A 19260-nucleotide genomic window follows, 5' to 3' on the forward strand; every position below is an offset into this window, starting at 1 on the left:
TCTTTGTTGATATCTCAACTTGCCCATCGCAATCCCTGTAGCTCTCTCTTCCCATCACGTTCTCTATCTGTCTTACTATGTTCTAGTGTTTCTTTTTTCCACAAGACTTATCACCTTCTAATATACTATTTATACTGCTTGTTTCTTTTTTTTCCTTTTCTTAGCATAATGCTTTTTTATATTGCTTGTTTCTTAATTTTATTATTTATCTTTCACTAGAATGTAGTTTCCATCAAGCGAGAGATCTTGTTAACTAAATTCCTAGAACAGTGCTTAGCACTCAGTAGGTACTAAAACAATATATTCTGAATAAATACATTTCACTACCACTGCCACTATGATGCTGTGGCAGCAGTGCAGCGTGGTGCCTAGGACACTGGCATCTAGGGCATGACCTTGGATTTGAATCTGGGTTCTACTACTTAAACTAAGTTTCCTTAACTGTAAAATGAAGACAAAAACTGTACCTATCTGATGGGGTTGTTGTGAGGATGAAGAAATAAATATACACCTAAATGTATTTAGGACAGCATCTGGAACTGCATAAATGATGTCAATAGATATTATTATTTCCACTAGAACGTGCGTTCCATTACCGCATGGGCTTGGCTTGGCTCACTGCTGAATCTTTAGTGTCTAGAACAGTGTCTAGCACATAGTAGATGGTCAACAAGTATTTGTTAAATGAAAAAATGAATTCTCACTATCACATTTCCTGGAGTGTTGCAGTACCTTCCTACCCAGACACCCAGCCCCAGACCGAGTGGTCTTTCTAAACTTGAATCAAGTGGTTCTCAAACTTTAGCATCTATCAGAATCCCCTGGAGGGAAGGTGTGTTAAAACAGGCTGCCATGGGACTTCCCTGGTGGTCCAGTGGTTAAGACTCCGTGCTTCCAGTGCAAGGGGTGCGGGTTCCATCCATGGTCGGGGAACTAAGACCCCACAGGCCAAGTGGGGCGACCAAACAAACAAACAAACAAAACAAACAAAAAAACCCCCAAAAGATGGTTGGGCCCATCCCCAGAGTTTCTGATTCAGTAGGTCTGGGCTGGGGTAGAGAATTTTCATTTCTAACCTGTTTCCAAATACTAGTGGTGATGTTCTTCCAGGTGTCATATTTTGAGAAATACTGCTCTAATCTCACCTGTCACTGCCTTGTTTCAAACCACCCTGGCTTGCCACTGTCACTCAAGTTAGAGTTTCAACTCCTTGGCTTGGTGTACAAGACCTTCTTGATCTGGTCCTTTCCTTAAAATAATTTTCTTATTGAGGTGCAGTTGATGTACAAGATTATATAAGTTTCAGGTGTACAACATAGTGATTCACAATATTTAAATATTATACTCCACTTATGGTTATTATAAAATCTTGGCTATAGTCTCTGTGTTGTACAATATATCCTTGTAGCTTGTTTATTTTATACATAGTAGTTTGTACCTCTTAATCCCCTACCCCTATCTTGCCCCTGCCTGCTTCCCTCTCCCTACTGGTAACCACTAGTTTGTTCTCTATATCTATGAGTCTGTTGCTTTTTTGTTATATTCACTAGTTTTAAAAAATTTTTTAGATTCTACAAAAAAGAGATATCATACAGTATTTGTCTTTCTTTATCTACCTTATTTCACTTAGCATAATGCCCTCCAAGTCCATCCATGTTGTTGCAAATGAAAAAATTTCATTCTTTTTTTTATGGCTGAGTAGTCATTCATTTTATATATATATATATATATATCTCACATCTTCTTCACCCATTCATCTGTATCTTGGCAATTGTAAATCATGCTGCTATGAACCTTGGCGTGCATGTATCTTTTTGAATTATTGGGTTTTTTTTTTTTTTTTTGGATATATACCCAGGAGTGGAATTGCTGGGTCATATGAGAGTTCTATTTTTAGTTTTTTGAGAAACTTCCATACTGTTTTCCACAGTGGCTGCACCACTTTACATTCCCACCAACAGTGTACAAGGAATCTCTTTTCTCCATATCTTCACCAATATTTATTTGTGTTCTTTTTGATGACAGTCATTATGGTGTAAGGTGATATCTCATTGTGGTACTAATTTGCATTTCTCTGTCGATTAATGATGTTGAGCATCTTTTCATGTCCCTGTTGGCCATCTGTATGTCTTCTTTGGAAAAATGTCTCTTCAGGTCTTCTGCCCATTTTTAAATTGGATTGTTTGGTTTTTTGCTGTTGAGTTGTATGAGCTGTTTAAATATTTTGTATATTAACCCCTTATAGGTCATATTACTTGCAAATATTTTCTCCCATTTAGTAGGTTATCTTTTGGGCTTGTTGATGGTTTCCTTAGCTGTGCAAAAGTTTTTAGGCTTAATTAGGTCCCATCTGTTTATTTTGCTTTTATTTCCTTTGCTTTAGGAGACAGACCTCCAAAAACATTGTGACAATCTTTTTTTTTTAATTTATCATTTATTTATTTTTGGCTGCGTTGGGTCTTTGTTGCTGCACATGGGCTTTCTCTAGCTGTGGCGAGCGGGGGCTACTCTTTGTTGTGGTGCGCGGGCTTCTCATTGCAGTGGCTTCTCTTGTTGCGGAGCATGGGCTCTAGGCGCATGGGCTTCAGTAGTTGTGGCGTGTGGGCTCAGTTGTTGTGGCGGATGGGCTTAGTTGCTCCGCGGCATGTGGGATCTTCCCGGACCAGGGCTCGAACCCGTGTCCCCTGCATTGGCAAGTGGATTCTTAACCACTGCGCCACCGGGGAGGTCCCACATTGTGACAATTTATGTCAGAGTGTTATGCCTATGTTTTCTTCTAGGAGTCTTAGTTTCTGGTCTTACATTTAGGTCTTTCATCTATTTTGAGTTATTTTTGTATATGATGTTAGAAGTGTTCTAATTTCATTTTTTACATGTAGCTGTCCAGTTTTCCCAACACCACCATTGAAGAGACTGTCTTTTCTCCATTGTATATTCTTGCCTCCTTTGTTGTAGATTAATTAACCATAAGTGTGTGGTTTATTTCTGGGCTCTCTGTCCTGTTCCACTGATCTATGTGTCTGTTCTTGTGCCAGTATCATACTGTTTTGATTACTGTAGTTTTGTAGTCCAGTCTGAAGTCAGGGAGTGTGATTCCTCCAGCTCTGTTCTTTCTCAAGATTGTTTTGACTATCAGGGTCTTTTGTGTTTCCATACAAATTTTAAAACTATTTGTTATAGTTCTGTGAAAAATGCCCTTGATATTTTGATAGGGATTGCTTTGCATCTGTAGATTGCCTTGGGTAGCATGGTCATTTTAACAATATTAATTCTTCCAGTCCCCGAACACGGTATATCTTTCCATCTGTTTGTGTCGTCTTCAATTTCTTTCATCACTGTCTTATAGTTTTCCAAGTACAGGTTTTTTACCTCCTTCAGTAGGTTTATTCCTAGGTATTTTATTCTTTTTGATGTGATTGTAAATGGGATTGTTTCCTTAATTTCTCTGTCCAATAGCTCATTGTTAGTGTACAGAAATGCAACTGATTTCTGTTTATTAATTTTATGTCCTGGAACTTTACCAAATTCATTGATGAGCTCTAGTAGTTTTCTAGTGGCATCTTTAGGGTTTTCTATGTATAGTATCATGTCATCTGTAAACAGCAACAGTTTTACTTCTTCTTTCCAATTTGGATTCCTTTTATTTCTTTTTCTTGTCTGATTGTTGTGGCTAGGACTCCCAATACTATGTTGAATAAAAGTGGCAAGAGTGGGCAACCTTTTCTTCTCCCTGATCTTAGAGGAAATGCTTTCAGCTTTTCACCATTGAGTTTGATGTTAGCTGTGGGCTCGTTATATATGGCCTTTATTATGTTGAGGCATGTTCCCTCTATGCCCACTTTCTGGAGGGTTTTTATCATAAATGGATGTTGAATTTTGTCAAAAGCTTTTTATTGAGACAATTATATGATTTTTATTCTTTAATTTGTTAATGTGGTATATCACATTGATTTGTGGATATTGAAAAATATTTGCATCCGTGGGATAAATCCCACTTGATCATGCTATCTGATCCTTTTAATGTAATGTTGGATTCAGTTTGTTAATATTTTGTTGAGGATTTTTGCATCTATGCTCCTCAGTGATACTGGTCTGTAATTTTCTTTTTTGTGATATCTTTGGTTTTGGCATCAGGGTGACGCTGGCCTTGTAGAATAAGTTTGGAAGCATTCCTCCCTCTGCAATTTTTTGGAATAGGTTGAGAAGGTTAGGTGTTAACTCTTTTGTAAATGTTTGGTAGAATTCACCTGTGAAGCCATCTGGCCCTGGACTTTTGGGGAGTTTCCTTTTTATTATTACTGATACAGTTTCATTACTGGCAATTGGTCTGTTCATATTTTCTATTTCTTCCTGGTTCAGTCTTGAGAGATTGTGCATTTCTAGGAATTTGTCCATTTCTTCTAGGTTGTCCGTATTATTGGCATATAGTTGTTCATAGTAGTCTTTTATAACCCTTGGTATTTTTGTGGTATCGGTTGTAACTTCTCATCTTTCATTTCTGATTTTATTGATTTGGGCCCTCACGCTTTTTTTTCTTGATGAGTCTGGCTAAAGACTTATCAATCTTGTTTATCTTTTCAAAGAGTCAGATCATTGATCTTTTCAATTTTTTTTTTTTAGTCTCTATTTCATTTATTTCTCCTCTGATCTTTATAATTTCTCTCCTTCTACTAACTTTGGGTTTTGTTTGTTCTTCTTTTTCTAGTTCTTTTAGGTATAAGGATAGGTTGTTTATTTGAGATTTTTCTTATTTCCTGAAGTAAGCTTGTATTGCTATAAACTTCTCTCTTAGAACTGCTTTTGCTTCATTCCATAGATTTTGGATCATTGTGTTTTCATTTTCATTTGTCTCCAGGTATTTTTTGATTTCCTCTTTGATTTCTTCAGTGATCCTTTGGTTGCTTAGTAGCATATTGTTTAGCTTCCAAGTGCCTGTGGTTTTTTTTCTTGTAGTTGATTTCTAGTCTCATAGCATAGTAGTAAGAAAAGATGCTTGATATGATTTCAGTTTTCTTAAATGTACTGATGCTTGTTTTGTGGCCTAGCTTGTGATCTATCCTGGAAAATGTTACATATGCACTTGAAAAAAATGTGTATTCTGCTACTTTTGGATGGAATGCTCTATAAAAATCAATTAAGTCCATCTGGTCTAGTGCATCATTTAAGGCCAGTGTTTCCTTATTGATTTTCTGTCTGGATGATCTGTCTATTGATTTAACTGGGGTGTTTAAGTCCCCTATTATCATTGTGTTACTGTCTTTTCTCCCTTTATATCTGTTAATATTTGCTTTATGTATTTAGGTGCTCCAACATTGTGTGTCTATGTACTTACAATTGTTATAATTTCTTCTTGGATAGAACCCTTGATCATTATGTATTATCCTTCCTTGTCTCTTGTAACAGCCTTTATTTTAAATTTATTTTGTCTGATATAAGTATTGCTACTCCGGCTTTCTTTTGATTTCCATTTAGATGGAATACCTTTTTCTATCCCCTCACTTTCAATCTGTATGTGTCTTTAGGTCTGAAGTGACTCTCTTACAGGAAGCATATATAAGGTCTTGTTTTGATATCCAATCAGCTACTCTATGTCTTTTGATTGGAGCATTTAGTCCATTTACATTTAAGGTAATTATTGATATATATGTTCTTATTGCCATTTTGTTAATTGTTTGGGAGTTGTTTTTGTAGGTCTTTTTTTTCCTTCTTCTTTTGTTCTGTTGTGATTTGATGATTATCTTTAGTGTTATATTTGGATTCCTTTTTCCTTTTTTATGTGTATCTATTATAGATTTTTGGTTTGTGGTTACCATGAGGTTTTAAAATAAATAAATAAATGTGTGTGTGTGATTGTTTTAAGTTGCTGATCTCTTAATTTCAAATGCATCTTAAACAACTCTGCCTTTGTACTCTCCTCCCCTCACACTTACTATTTTTGATATCATATTTAATTTCTAACTGTTTTGTGTATCCCTTAACTGCATATTGTGGATATAGATGATTTTACTTATGTTATCTTTTAACTTTCCTACTGTCTTTGTGTGTGGATGATTCACTACCTTTACTGTATGTTTGCCTTTACTGATGAGCTTTTTGCTTTTATAATTTTCAGATTTCCAAATGTGGCCTATTCTTTTTCACTTAGAGAAGTTCCTTTAACATTTCTTGTAAAGCTGGCTTGGTGGTGGTGAACTGTTAGCTTTTGCTTGTCTGTAAAGATTTTGATCTCTCCATCAAATCTGAATGAGAGCCTTGCTGTAGAGTATTCTTGGTTGTAGATTTCCCCCTTTCATCACTTTAAATATATCATGTCACTCCTTCTGGCCTGCAGAATATCTGCTGAAATGTCATCTGGTAGCCTTATCAGAGTTCTCTTGTACATTACTTATTATTTTCCCTTGCTTCTTTTAATATTCTCTCTTTATGTTTAATTTTTGCCATTTTAATTACAATGTGTCTTGGTGTGTTCCTCTTTGGGTAAATCCTGTATGGGTCTCTCTGTGCTTCCTGGACTTGGATGTCTGTTTCCTTTCCCAGGTTAGGGAAGTTTTCAGCTGCTACATCTTCAAGTATGTTCTCAGCCCCTTTATCTCTTTCTTCCCCTTTCTGGGACCCCTATAATGTGAATATTAGTGTGCTTTATGTTTTCCCAGAGGTCTCTTAAACTGTCCTCATTTCTTTTCATTATTTTTTTTCTGTTCAGCATCAGTGATTTTCACTACTCTGTCTTCCAGGTTGCTGATTTGTTCCTTTGTATTGTTGATGCCTTCTAGTGCATTTTTCATTTCAGTTATTATATTCTTAATTTCTGGTTGTCCTTTATAGTTTCTAACTCTTTCTTAAAAACTTCTAACTTCTCACTCTGTGCATCCATTCTTCTCCCGTGTTTTTTGACCATCTTACCTCTCACTACCCGGAACTCTTTCTTGGGTAGATTGCCTATCTCCACTTCACTTAGTTCTTCTTCTGGGATTTTATCTTGTTCCTTCATTGGGAACATGTTCCTCTGTCACCTCATTTTGCCTAGGTTACTGTTTTTATTTTTATGTGTCTGGTAGATTGGTTGTTTCCTGACCTTAGACAATTGGCCTTTTGTAGGAGATATCCTGTGCATCCCATCAGCACACTGCCCTCTTGTCACCCGAGCTATAGGTTCCCTCTTATGAGGGCTGTTGGGTCCTTCTGTTGTGGCGGGCTGACTATGTGGGCAGGCTGCTGGGCTTGGTTGACCCCTGGTCTGGTTGGTTGCCAGGCCCTGCCTTGTACGGAGGCTGCCAGCCACTGGTTGGTAGGGCCAGATCATGAGGTGGCTGACTGCAGAACCCTGTGTGTAGGGGTGGTCCTGGGGCTAGTGCTGACTCACTGGTAGGAGGAGTCCAGGTCCGGAAGACTTTGGGGCTCTTGGTACCCACTGGTGGGTGAAGCCAGGTCCTGGAGCTAGTGCCAGTCTACTGGCAGGCAGAGTTGGCTCCTGCAGTCTGGTTGCATGGCCTGGGGCCAGGGGGTGGGGGGTGGGGGGCGGGTCTCAGAGCTGGTGTCAGATTGCTGGTGGGTGGGGCTGGTTCCTGACACAGCTGGATGCAGGCTCTGGGGCATCTTGAAGCTTTTATTGGCCTGCTAGTGGGCAGGGCCAGGGCTCAGCTGGTCCCAATGCAGGGTCCGATCTCCTGGTAGGCAGGCTGGGTCCACAGGCTGTGGAGCTGTGGTTTTCTCGTGACTGGTGTCTGCTCCCTGGTGGGTGAGGCTGGTCTAGAGGCTAGAGCAGGCTCGCTGGAGAGTGGAGCCAGGCTCAGGGGATTATGGGGCCAGTGCCCGCCCACTGGTGGGTGGAGCTGTGTCCTGGGCCCTCTGGTAAGCAGGGCTGTGTCCAGTAGCGGCTGGGGGCTCAGGAGGTAGTAAGGCAGCCTGTCTGCTGGCAGGTGGAGCCGTGGACCCATGCAGTTAGTTGCTTGGCTTAAGACATCCCCGCACTTGCCCCTGTAGGCTGTGGGGCCAGGGCAGGGCTGGGTCCTGGGACTCATAAGCTAGAGAAAGGGTTCCGTACCGGTGCTTGCCAGCGCCAGTGTCCACAAGGTAGAGCAAGCTCCTAAAAATGGCTCCAGGTGTCTGTGTCCCCAGGATGAGCTGCAGTTGCCTCCTGCCTCTCTGGGAGGCGCTCCAAGACCAGCAGGTGGGTTTGACCCGGGCTCCTATTAAGTTACAGCTTCTGGGAATTCCCTGGTGGTCCAGTGGTTAGGACTCTGTGCTCTCACTGCCAAGGGCCCGGGTTCGATCCCTGGTTGGGGAACTAAAATCCCACAAGCCGTACGACGTGGCCAATAAAAGAAAAACAACGTTACAGCTTCTGCCCTGGGTCCCGGTGTGCATGAGATTTTGTGTGTGCCTTTGAAGATTGAAGTCTCTATTTCCCCCAGTCCTCTGGCACTCCTGAAAGTAAGCCCAGCTGGCCCTCAAAGCCAAATGCTCTGGGAGCCTGACATGGGGCTGGGGTCTCTCTCCCCTTTGGGAGAATCCCTGCAATTGTAATTATTTTCTCATTTATGGGTCTCCCACCGAGGGGTATGGGACTTGACTATATCACGACCTGCCCCTCCTACTTGTCTTGTTGTGGTTCCCTCTTTATGTCTATAGTTGTAAAAGTTCTTTTCTGGTAGCTTCCAGTCTTTTTCATTGAAGTTGTTCTGCAAATAGTTGTGATTTTGGTGTGTCTGTGAGAGAAGGTGAACTCAGGGTCTTTCTACTCTGCCGTCTTGGCCAGTCTCCTCAGTCTGGTCCTTTCTTAGCTGGTTTAGCCTTGACTTCCCCTGTTAAGCCCCTATTATTTCATCCCTTTTGAGTCTGCTACTTTGGTTAAGAGGAACTATTGATTATTTGCAGAGCCCAGACGGAGTGAAAGCTCATTCCAGGGACTTCAGCTGTTCTTGGCCCCAGAAGCTGAGCTCAAATTTTTCTTCTCTGCTAAATTTTTCTGATGGCCTTTTACTCCTTGCAGAAACAAGCTCTCTTCTTGGCCTCCACACTACACCCTGACACACATCCATTAACACACTTGTGTAAAACCTCTTGTGTTTATTTGTTTCCGCGAGTTTCTACTTCTGCCAGCCTGTAAGCTCTTGGTAGACCATGGCTGATTCCTTTATGCACCTCCAGGTTCAAGCACAGTGACTGACTTAGTAAACACCCAGTAAATAGTAATACCTACCATTTTTTGAGCACTTACTATTTTCTGAGGCCTTGGGTAGCCTTTACAAACTTTTTTTTCCCTAGTTGAATAATAACACTTTTTAATCAACCAGAGGACTGGGGATAGGAAGTGAGAAGAAGAGGTAAAAGTGCTGGAGAAAAACATGTAACTAATGCAAAATAACATATATTGTGACTTAAACCCCCCCCGCCACCGCAAAAAATACCTTCTATTATGTGAATTAGCTGGATAGTGTCTTTCTTTTTTTTTTTCGGCCGTGCCACACGACATGTGGGACCCCAGTTCCCCGACCAGGGATCGAACCTATGCCTCCCACATTGGAAGCATGGAGTCTTAACCACTGGACCACCAGGGAAGCTGGGTAGTGTCTTCTTAATCAGTCAGCTCCTATAGAGAAGGAATATCCTTGCCAATCTTGTTTACTTTGTTCACATTCACCTATACACGCTCTAATTTTTTTTTCAAATCTACTGAGCTATAATTGAAATGCAGTAAATAGCAATATTTAGCAGCATATAATTTGATACATTTTGGCATATGTATACACCTATAAAACCACAATCAAGTTAATGAACTTGTTTCCTTGGGTACCCAGGCGACTGCTGATTTGCTTTCTGTCACTTTAGATCAGTTTATAATTAGATCTTGTCTATAATTAGACAAGATCTTGTCTAATTTAGATCTTGTCTATAATTTTATTTAAATGGCATCATACAGTATGTACTCTTCTTTTGTCTGGTTTCTTTTGCTCAGCATAATTATTTTGAGACTCGATAATGTTGTTTTGTTGTATTAACAGCTCATTCTCTTTTCCTCCCAATTTTATTGTGATATAATTGACATATAACAGTGTGTAAGTTTAAGGTGTATAACATAATGTCTTGAATCATGTATACATTACACCAACATGATCACCACAAGTGTAGCTAACATCCGTCACTTCACATACAGTTTTTGTTTTCTTGTGATGAGAACTTTTAATACCCACTTCCTCAGCAACTCTCAAGTATACAGTACAGTATTGTCAACTATAGTCGCTATGCTGTACATGACATTCCCGTGATTTTTTCATCTTATAACTGGAAGTCTGTACCTTCTGACCACCTTCAGTCATCTCTCCCACCCCTCCCCCACCTCTGGCAACCACCAATCCGTTCTTTGTTTCTATGAGTTCAATTTCTTTAGAGTCCACATATCGGTGAGATCATATAGTAGTAAATACCCCAAATAAATAATAATAGCTAATATTTATTGAGCTCTTAGAGTTTTCCAGGACGTTGTGTGGACTTCATTGTTACCACCATTTTAAGATGAGAAAGCTGAGTTATGGAGAGGTTACCTTAACCAAGATCACATAAATAGTAGTGGCTCAGGTACAGCGCTAACCAGGGCCTGTATTTTTTCTGAAAGAATAGCATAGGATACAGCAAATTTATGATGCAAGTTATTGTCAACTGAAAAAAAGAAAAGCACAACCTAAAAGTTGAGACTTATGTTTTATTTGGCAGACTGAGGGCTTAAGCCTGGGATACAGCCTCTCAGATGGCTCTCAGGGTCTGTTTCAAAGAGGTAAGGGAGGAGCTAGGATATATAGGAGTTTCTGCAAAAAACAAAACAACAAAAACAACAAATCAGGTAGTCAAACGTCAAAAAATTACTGCTAATTAAAGAAGAACCAGACATCTCAAGTTAATGACTTGAGTGCTTTTCTATGTATGGGAAGATGCAAGAGTCTGGGCTTACTGAAATTAATCCTTTGATCTGCACCTTAACTACCTAGGGCTGGTATCCTAGTTTTCTCCATCCTGAATCCCCTCAGGGTGCATTGTTGGGGGGGTGGTACCTGCAGTGGCTGATTTCTTGATGGCTGAAACATCGTCTGCTGACTGATATGGCAAGTGACATTCTTTATCCACACTATGGACAACGATTTATAAGTACATAAAATTAAGAAAAAGATATTCTGTACTGATTTCCTAACAAAAACTTGTATCTACCTCAATAAGTAGTTTTTAGGTATTTAACTTAAACTTAATAGCAGTTTTCTGTCCTTCTGGGACAGAATAAATTGAGGACTTGGAAGTCCAAAGAGCTTTGAGATTGCAGAAGGATAGAAATTCCCAGCTGGGGAAGGAGGACATAGCAATGACTAATCATGTTTCACTCTTTTCTTTACGAGCAACCACAAGAGGCATTTCTCCTGAGACTTAGTATCCAGGTAATTGGGCTTCTTCCGAAAGTCCATTTCATGTGTATTGTGAGGATGCCGAAGTCTAGTAAGTGACTGAATCTTCCTCTACAAGAGCCAATATTACATGTGTCTGGGCTATGCTTACCCATCTTTACTACTTTATACCCTGTCTTTTAATCCTGACTCTCTGTTTGCCTTTATTCTCTTGTACTGTATCCATTGTTTAGAGGAGGGAATAAACGCGGGGACGAATAAATAAGAATATGAGCCTTATCTTGACCTGTGTGGCCAGGAGCTTCACTGTCAGAGGTAGACACACTGGATTCTGCAAATACCAGGCTCAGTGCAAGATTTGGTTTTAGGTATAGACTGCCTAGTCACAGCGACAGCCTTCTTTTATCCTATGACAAACCATCTTATACCAAATCACAGGTGTTGGCAATGTATACTAGCAGGGTATTTTACTCAGATTGGTGACGATGGTGTCCACACCTCCCCCCCTCTTCTCCCCTCCCTCTGCCTCCTCTTCCTTTCCTCCTGCTCCTCCTTAACATTTCACCAGAGTCTGTATTTGAATAGAACTGGCTGCCATGGCTGCAGGGAACACGCCGATATTCTCTGAGGGTGGCATTCTGATTCTTGTTTTCCCTGGCTAGAATGCATTGTTACTGGATTTATTCCTTCATTACCTTGTGTCTCTGTGGAAGCATTTATTTACCACGTTCTGCAAAGTTCTTGTCTCCAAATAGATTGAAAATGACTCGTAGGCGCATCTTAGTCGTCTCCGTCATCACGGCAGGGCTTGTTCGGTGCTGTGCACAAAGTAGGACCTCAAGTATTGGAGTTGTGACTAATAATACTGTGGTGTCTAAAGAGACTTGCTGCTAAGGGGTGCGGGTAATGCCATTGTGACTATTCCGTGAATGTTAATACTTTAGCAAACCTTTTCATAAAGTTGCTTTGGTGGTGAAAAAATTCCAGACCTTTCGCCCATTACCCTACCATTTTTTTTTTCTTTTATACATCTTTCTAACTTCCAAAAGAAAAAAGAGAAAGGTCAAAAGGGGTGGAGGTAGGGGAGACTAGCAGCTCAGTTCTCCTTGGGATCTTTACTTATCTACCCTAAGATCATGCATCTGAGCTGTGATCATCAAGGATCGTGGATTTACTCCGTTTGTAGATTACGTGTAAATGGAAGCAGGGACTAAGAGTTTTCGAATCTACCACAAGCCTGATACCGTTTTCTCACACAATCCTGACGATTATCCTATAAGGTAGACATTGGGAAGGGACAAGAAAGAAGAAGAGAAGCAAAAGAAGGCTTGCAGGATCGCAGCGGACAAGCAGGAAGTGGAATGCATCCGATTTCAAAGGCAAGCTCCGCATCCCTCTTCGCATCCCTGGATGCAGCCGCCTGTTCTGGGTGTCGTCTCCCTTGGCGTTCTCGTTCCTGCACAGACACGGGCAACTCTTCACCGGAGCGACACCGTGTTGTGTCAAGGTATCCGAGAGGAGCCTCACTCCTCGCGCTGCACCCTAGATTCCTCCACCCGGCCTCCCAGCTCTGAGCGCAGGGCAGCCCAGTTAGCTGGTTTCAACCCGCAGGTCGCGGGCTGCGCGAACTGACTGACTGCAAGCTCCTTGGCGCTGCCCCCCTCCCGCCCCCCGGGCCGCGGGGCTGCTCTGATTGGACGTGGCTGCGCCCGGCCGGCCAATGGTGAGGCGGCGGCAGCTTCCCGGAAGTGGCGGCGCGGCCGGCGGTGGCTGGGGCTTCCGTTGCTCTCTAGGCAGGCGGTCAGTCCGCCCGGGTTGGCGGACGCAATGAGCTGCTTCGAGGGGCAGATGGTCGAGTATCCAACCATCTCCATAGACCGCTTCGACCGGGAGAACCTGAGGGCCCGCGCCTACTTCCTGTCCCACTGCCACAAAGGTGAGCGAGCGTAGCGCGCCGCCCCGTCCCGGGGAGCCGGGCTGCGCGGGTTCGGGCCCCGCGGGGAGGTCGCCCAGGGGCTGGAGGGAGGAAAGGCGGGGGTCGGGGTCCTGCAGGAGGGAGTTCAGGCTTTGGGGTGCCAGGGGAGAGACTAGCGACTCACCTTGTCCCGGCGGGCTCTTCAGCCCGTCTGACGCTTTAACTCCTCATCGGTACCGCGGGACAGAACAGCGACCCCCAGTTGTCACTGACCCAGGCCACTTTGATCAGGCACAACTATTCGAGTTTTGGGGAAGCTCTCCCAAGGCCCAATAGTCAGAGGTTGGCAAGGATTACTTAGTTCTTCCCCCATATCCTCGCGATCATCCTCAAGACAAGTTTAGATGAAATTGTGCCATACCCACAGACATTGATTAGCAAGCATGCACGCACTCAAATTAAGCTTTCTGTCTGTAAGCTTGGCCAAGTGCAAGCTCCGCCTCCTTATAGATGTTCTTTACCCCTATGAAAGGTTCGTTTTGGTCTAGAGGCAGGATGCGGTTTACTTTACAGACGGCCAGGTCAGGCAAACAGCATACCAAGATTTCACAGCTGGAGGCGGTTAGGACCTAAGCTTAGAGCATCACTGCCTAATGATATGGTGCCGAGGTTAGATGCTCCAGGCAAGACTGGAGCGTCTCTAAAACATTTTAGCCAGTCTCCAGAGCTGGAGTACCACTTATTTCACAACCACTGTCCATTTTTTAACATCTGGTATGCTGACTGACACGTCACTAACTTCACCTATGAAAACAGGTTTAATATTCATTGTGCTAATTAGCACAGCCTTGGGCATTGACCAGAGATGAAGCTTAACTGAAGCGTTCTAGAAGCTGCCTCTTGGAGTGTGGACTCCCAGAGTAGCTTAAGTAGGATGCCCCTAACCCCTCTTTTGAGGAGTGACTCAGATACATATTCACGTATATATCACACGGTGTGATTTTAAAGTAAATTACAGATATCAAAACATGCCCTTCATCACACAGTTGGTGTGAAGATCAGCTGTTGTCTTGTGTGTGGAATCACTCACTTTAACCTGGTGTAAATCATTGAAATTTCTGCTTTTGGGAAATGCCTCTGCTTTCCGGTTCTAAGTCCCTAATTCTCTCTCTTTAATGATGAAAATCTGGACCTCCTCTATCGATTTGCTATAAAAGCACATGAGCCTCTGTGAGGGTCTTTCTGCTTCTTTTTGAAGACAATATTTTTGTTTTTGTCTTGTTTTTCATTGAGAAGCCACTGCTGGATGAGGATATTTTTACCTTTTGTGTTGAGTCTGCCAGCATTTCTGAACTCACATGTGGTGGCCACAATTAAAGAATGGATTTGGGGCTTGGCCTTCATGTTTTGGAGTAGTGAGTTTGGAGAATGTGTTCATCTAGAGGAATTTGTTTGTTTGTTTTTGTATTTGTGTATTTATATTATTTATTGATTTTATTTTTTAAATTGAAGTGTAGTTGTGAAGTCAGCATCATTAATTTGTACATTAAGCAAGACTCTCTCCTGTCCAGCAGTGTATAATAACTTTTCCTGTGTTCTAATCCCATGTGGGTCTGTTTTCCCAGTGAGGATGTAAACTGATCAAGGGCAAGAACTCAACTTCTGCTTTCTGAGGTTTGCCACATTACCTATTGGTGGTTTTTAACCTTTTTGGGAAACAAGACTTCTTTGGATGTGCCATGGACTGAATTGTGTCCCCCCCAATTCATATATTGAATCCCTAACCCCCAGTGTGACTGTATTTGGAGAAAGGGCTTTTAGGAGGTGATTAAGGTTAAATGAGGTCATAAGGGTGGGGTCCTAATTTGATAGGATTGGTGGCCTTCGAAGAAAAGGGAGAGAGATCTCTCTCCCTCCACATACACAGTGAGGAAAGGCCATGTGAGCACACAGCAAGAAGGTGGCTATTTATAAGACAGGAGGAGAGGCCTCACCAGAAACCAACCTTGGCACCTTGATCTTGGACTTCAGCTTCCAGAACTGTTAGAAATACATTCTGTTTAAGCCACCCAGTCTGTGATATTTTGTTATTGCAGCCTGAGCTGACTAATATAGAATATCTGACAAGGTCTGTGGACTCTTGTTAAAAAAAATGCACATGAACACGTTAACATCACATTTTGATAGAAGTTGAGGTGGGCCGTGGACCCACTTGATGCCTCTTTATGGCCCATCTGGCACCCAGCGCTGTGCTCAGGGCAGACTTGACTAAGCACCAGTGAGGCCTGGAGGACACGAGGGGACCCATGGCCCGAGATAGTGGCCCAGCGTGGGGGAGGACCCCTACCGGAGACAACTTAAGATGATTTATTCTGGTCAAGGAAAAGGAAAAAGGCCCTGGAAGGGAGATGCTGGGTGCAGTCCTAGCATCACAAAGTAAACTCCCCAGATTCCCTTGACTGGGGTGGTGGGCTGGGGTGTCTTGATGGGACAGGGTGCTGCGCACTGAGCTAGTTTGGAAGCCTGGAGCAGAGCCCTGAGTCAGCCTTGTGTTTGCCGTGACTCAGACTCTCTGGAAACCCCGATAAGGGAGAGTCCTGCCCTGGGATGCACTCCTTGGCCCTAAAGCCTGGACCACGAGTGACCTGAGGAGATGCACACTGTGAGGGGGCAGGTGGACCGTCCTGTGGCGGCACGTGTTTGGTCAACGTCGCCCACTTGAGGTGCGGTGACGGCCTTGTTTTCAAGAGTTAAGGATTGTCACATATAAATTTGAGGGCACATGTGTTGGTGGTAATTAGGATAATTAGATTTTTTTCTTGTGGGTTATTGTTAGGCTGTTTAACCCATCAACCCAGCTGGACTGCCTTTGCCGTTTGCCTTCATCAAGGGTGGTAACAGTCAGTGTTTACATAATTAATCAAAATGCAAATGAAAGTCATTTTTGGTAAATGATTTGAGGAGGAAAAGACTTTCAAAATAATCTATTTGGTTATAGCTTTTTTTTTTTTAAGTAAAATTAACTTTCCAGCAGCATTTATGTATTAATCTTAAAAGAGCTGGAAAAAAGTTATATAGAGAAAATAATTTTGTATAATTAGCTTTAAACTTTTAAACTTATTATCAGTTTTTAGAAAACTTATAATGAAGATTGTTAATTCGTGGTTAGACAGCAGTTTTCATGGCTGAATAATATTTCATTGTGCATATATACCACATCTTCTTTATGCATTCATTCATTGATGGACACTTAGGTTGTTTCCATGTCTTGGCTATTGTAAATAATGCTGCAATGAACTTGGGGGTGCAGATATCTTTTTGAGTTAGTGTTTTTGTTTTCTTCAGTTAAATACCCAGACGTGGAATTGCTGGATCATATGATAGTTCTGTTTTTAATTTTTTGAGGAACCTCCATACTGTTTTCCATAGTGGCTGCACCAATTTACATTCCCACCAACAGTGCACAAGGGTTCCCATTTCTCCACATCCTTTTCAACATTTGTTATTTTTCTTTTTGATAATAGCCAGTCTAATGGGTGTGAGGTGGTATCTCTTTGTGGTTTTGATTTGCATTTTCCTGATGATTAATGCTGTGGAACATCTTTTCATGTGCCCGTTGGCCATCTGTATGTCTTGGGGAAAATGTCTATTCATATCTGCCCATTAAAAACATCAGATTTTTTTTTGCTGTTGAGTTGTATGAGTTTTCTATATATTTTGGATATTAGTCCCTTATCAGATACATGATTTGCAAATGTTTTCTCCTATTCAGTAGGTTTTTCCATTTCGTTGATGCTTTCCTTTGCTGTGCAAGAACTTTTTAATTTGATGTAGTTTGCTTAGTTTTGCTTTTGGTGTCATATTCAAAAGATCACCACCAAGACCTATGTCAAGGAGCTTACTGCCTATGTTTTCTTCTAGAAATTTTATGGTTTCAGATCTTGCATTCAAGTCTTTAATATATTTTGAGTTAATTTTTGTGTATGGTATAAGATAATGGTTAGGTTTCATTCTTTTGCATGTGGCTGTCCAGTTTTCCTAACACCATTTATTGAAGAGACTGTCCTTTCCCCATCGTATATTCTTGGTTTCTTTATCATAAATTCTCAATAATTGACACTCTATGTGTGGCTTTATTTCTGGGCTTGCTATTCTGTTCTGTTGATCCATGTGTTTTTATGCCAGTACCATACTGTTTTAATTACTATACATTTGAAAGAATATATTTTGTAACCAGGGAGCATGTCTCCAGTTTTGTTTTTTTTCAAGATTGCTTTGGCTATTTGGGGTTCTATACAAATTTTATGATTTTTTGTTCTATTTCTATGAAAAATGCCATTGGAATTTTGATATGGGTTGCACTGAACCTGTTGATTGCTTTGGGTAGTATGGACAATTTAACAATATTGATTCTTTCAATCTTTGAGCATGGAATAGCTCTCCATTTATTTGTGTCATCAATTTCTTTTATTAATGCTTGTAGTTTTCAATATACAGGTCTTTACTTCCTTGGTTAAATTTATTCCTACGTATTTTATTCTTTTTGATGTAGTTGTGAATGGGATTGTTTTCTTAATTTCTCTTTCTGATGGTTATTTGTGTGTAGAAATGCAACAGACTTCTGTGTGTTGATATCCTGCAACTTTACTGAATTCCTTTATTCTAACAGTTTTTTGTTTTTAATATATCTTTATTGGAGTATAATTGCTTCACAATACCGTGTTAGTTTCTGTTGTACAACAAAGTGAATCAGCCATATGTATACACATGTCCCCATATCCCCTCCCTCTTGAGCCTCCCTCCCACCCTCCCTATCCCACCCCTCTAGGTCATCGCAAAGCACCGAGCCAGTCTCCCTGTGCTATGCTGCTGCTTCCCACTAGCTAACTGTTTTACATTTGGTAGTGTATATATGTTTGTTTGGTTTTTTTTTTTTGAACTTTCAAATTTTATGTATTTTTTTATACAGCAGATTCTTATTAGTTATCCATTTTATACATATTAGTGTATATATGTCAATCCCAATCTCCCAATTCGGTAGTATATATATGTTGATGCTACTCTCACTTTGCCCCAGCTTCTCCCTCCCACCCCACGTCCTCAAGTTCATTCTCTATGTCTCCATCTTTATTCCTGCCCTGCCACTATGTTCATCAGTTCCGGTTTTTTAGATTCCATATATATGCGTTAGCATGTGGTATCTGTTTTTCTCTTTCTGGCTTACTTCACTCTGTGTGACAGATTCTAGGTCCATCCACCTCACTACAAATAACTCAATGTTGTCCCTTTTTATGGCTGAGCAATATTCCATCGTACATATGTGCCACATCTTCTTTATCCATTCATCTGTCAGTGGGCATTTAGGTTGGTTCCATGTCCTGGCTATTGTAAATAGTGCTGCAGTGAACATTGTGGTACATGACTCTTTTTGAATTATGGTTTTCTCAAGGTATATGCCCAGTAGTAGTGGGATTGCTGGGTCATATGGTAGTTCTATTTTTAGTTTTTTAAGGAACCTCCATACTGTTCTCCATAGTGGTTGTATCAATTTACATACCCACCAACAGTGCAGGAGGGTTCCCTTTTCACCACACCCTTTCTAGCATTTATTGTTTCTAGATTTTTTGATAATGGCCATTCTGACTGGCATGAGGGGATACCTCACTGTAGTTTTGATTTGCGTTTCTCTGATAATTAGTGATGTTAAGCATCTTTTCATGTGCCTCTTGGCCATCTGTATGTCTTCTTTGCTGAAATGTCTATTTAGGTCTTCTGCCCATTTTTTAACTGGATTGTTTGTTTTTTTGATGTTGAGCTCCATGAGCTGTATGTATATTTTGGAGATTAATCCTTTGTCTGTTGTTTACATTTGCAAATATTTTCTCCCATTCTGAGGGTTGTCTTTATGTCTTGTTTATGGTTTCCTTTGCTGTGCAAAAAACTTTTAAGTTCAGT

General features: G+C 41.2%; 1 protein-coding gene across 7 annotated transcripts in view; it reads left to right on the plus strand.

Moving 5' to 3' along the window:
* The window catches only part of DCLRE1C (DNA cross-link repair 1C), a 129506-nt gene that overhangs the window by 73975 nt on the left and 36271 nt on the right, over nucleotides 1-19260 (plus strand). For 4 of the 7 annotated variants that reach the window (XM_036841932.1, XM_036841940.1, XM_036841935.1 and 1 more), the window contains one exon: nucleotides 12671-13326. The exons of 1 other annotated variant lie outside the window; for it this stretch is intronic. In XM_036841932.1, the coding sequence (XP_036697827.1) occupies nucleotides 13218-13326 (109 nt within the window). In that variant the 5' untranslated portion in view covers nucleotides 12671-13217. Of the gene's footprint in view, nucleotides 1-12670; nucleotides 13327-19260 lie in introns of those variants that run through there. 2 more of the 7 variants (XM_036841933.1, XM_036841937.1) reach the window with 2 other exon arrangements.

Source organism: Balaenoptera musculus, chromosome 2 (assembly GCF_009873245.2).
Source record: "Balaenoptera musculus isolate JJ_BM4_2016_0621 chromosome 2, mBalMus1.pri.v3, whole genome shotgun sequence".
NCBI classification, from domain to species: domain Eukaryota; kingdom Metazoa; phylum Chordata; class Mammalia; order Artiodactyla; family Balaenopteridae; genus Balaenoptera; species Balaenoptera musculus.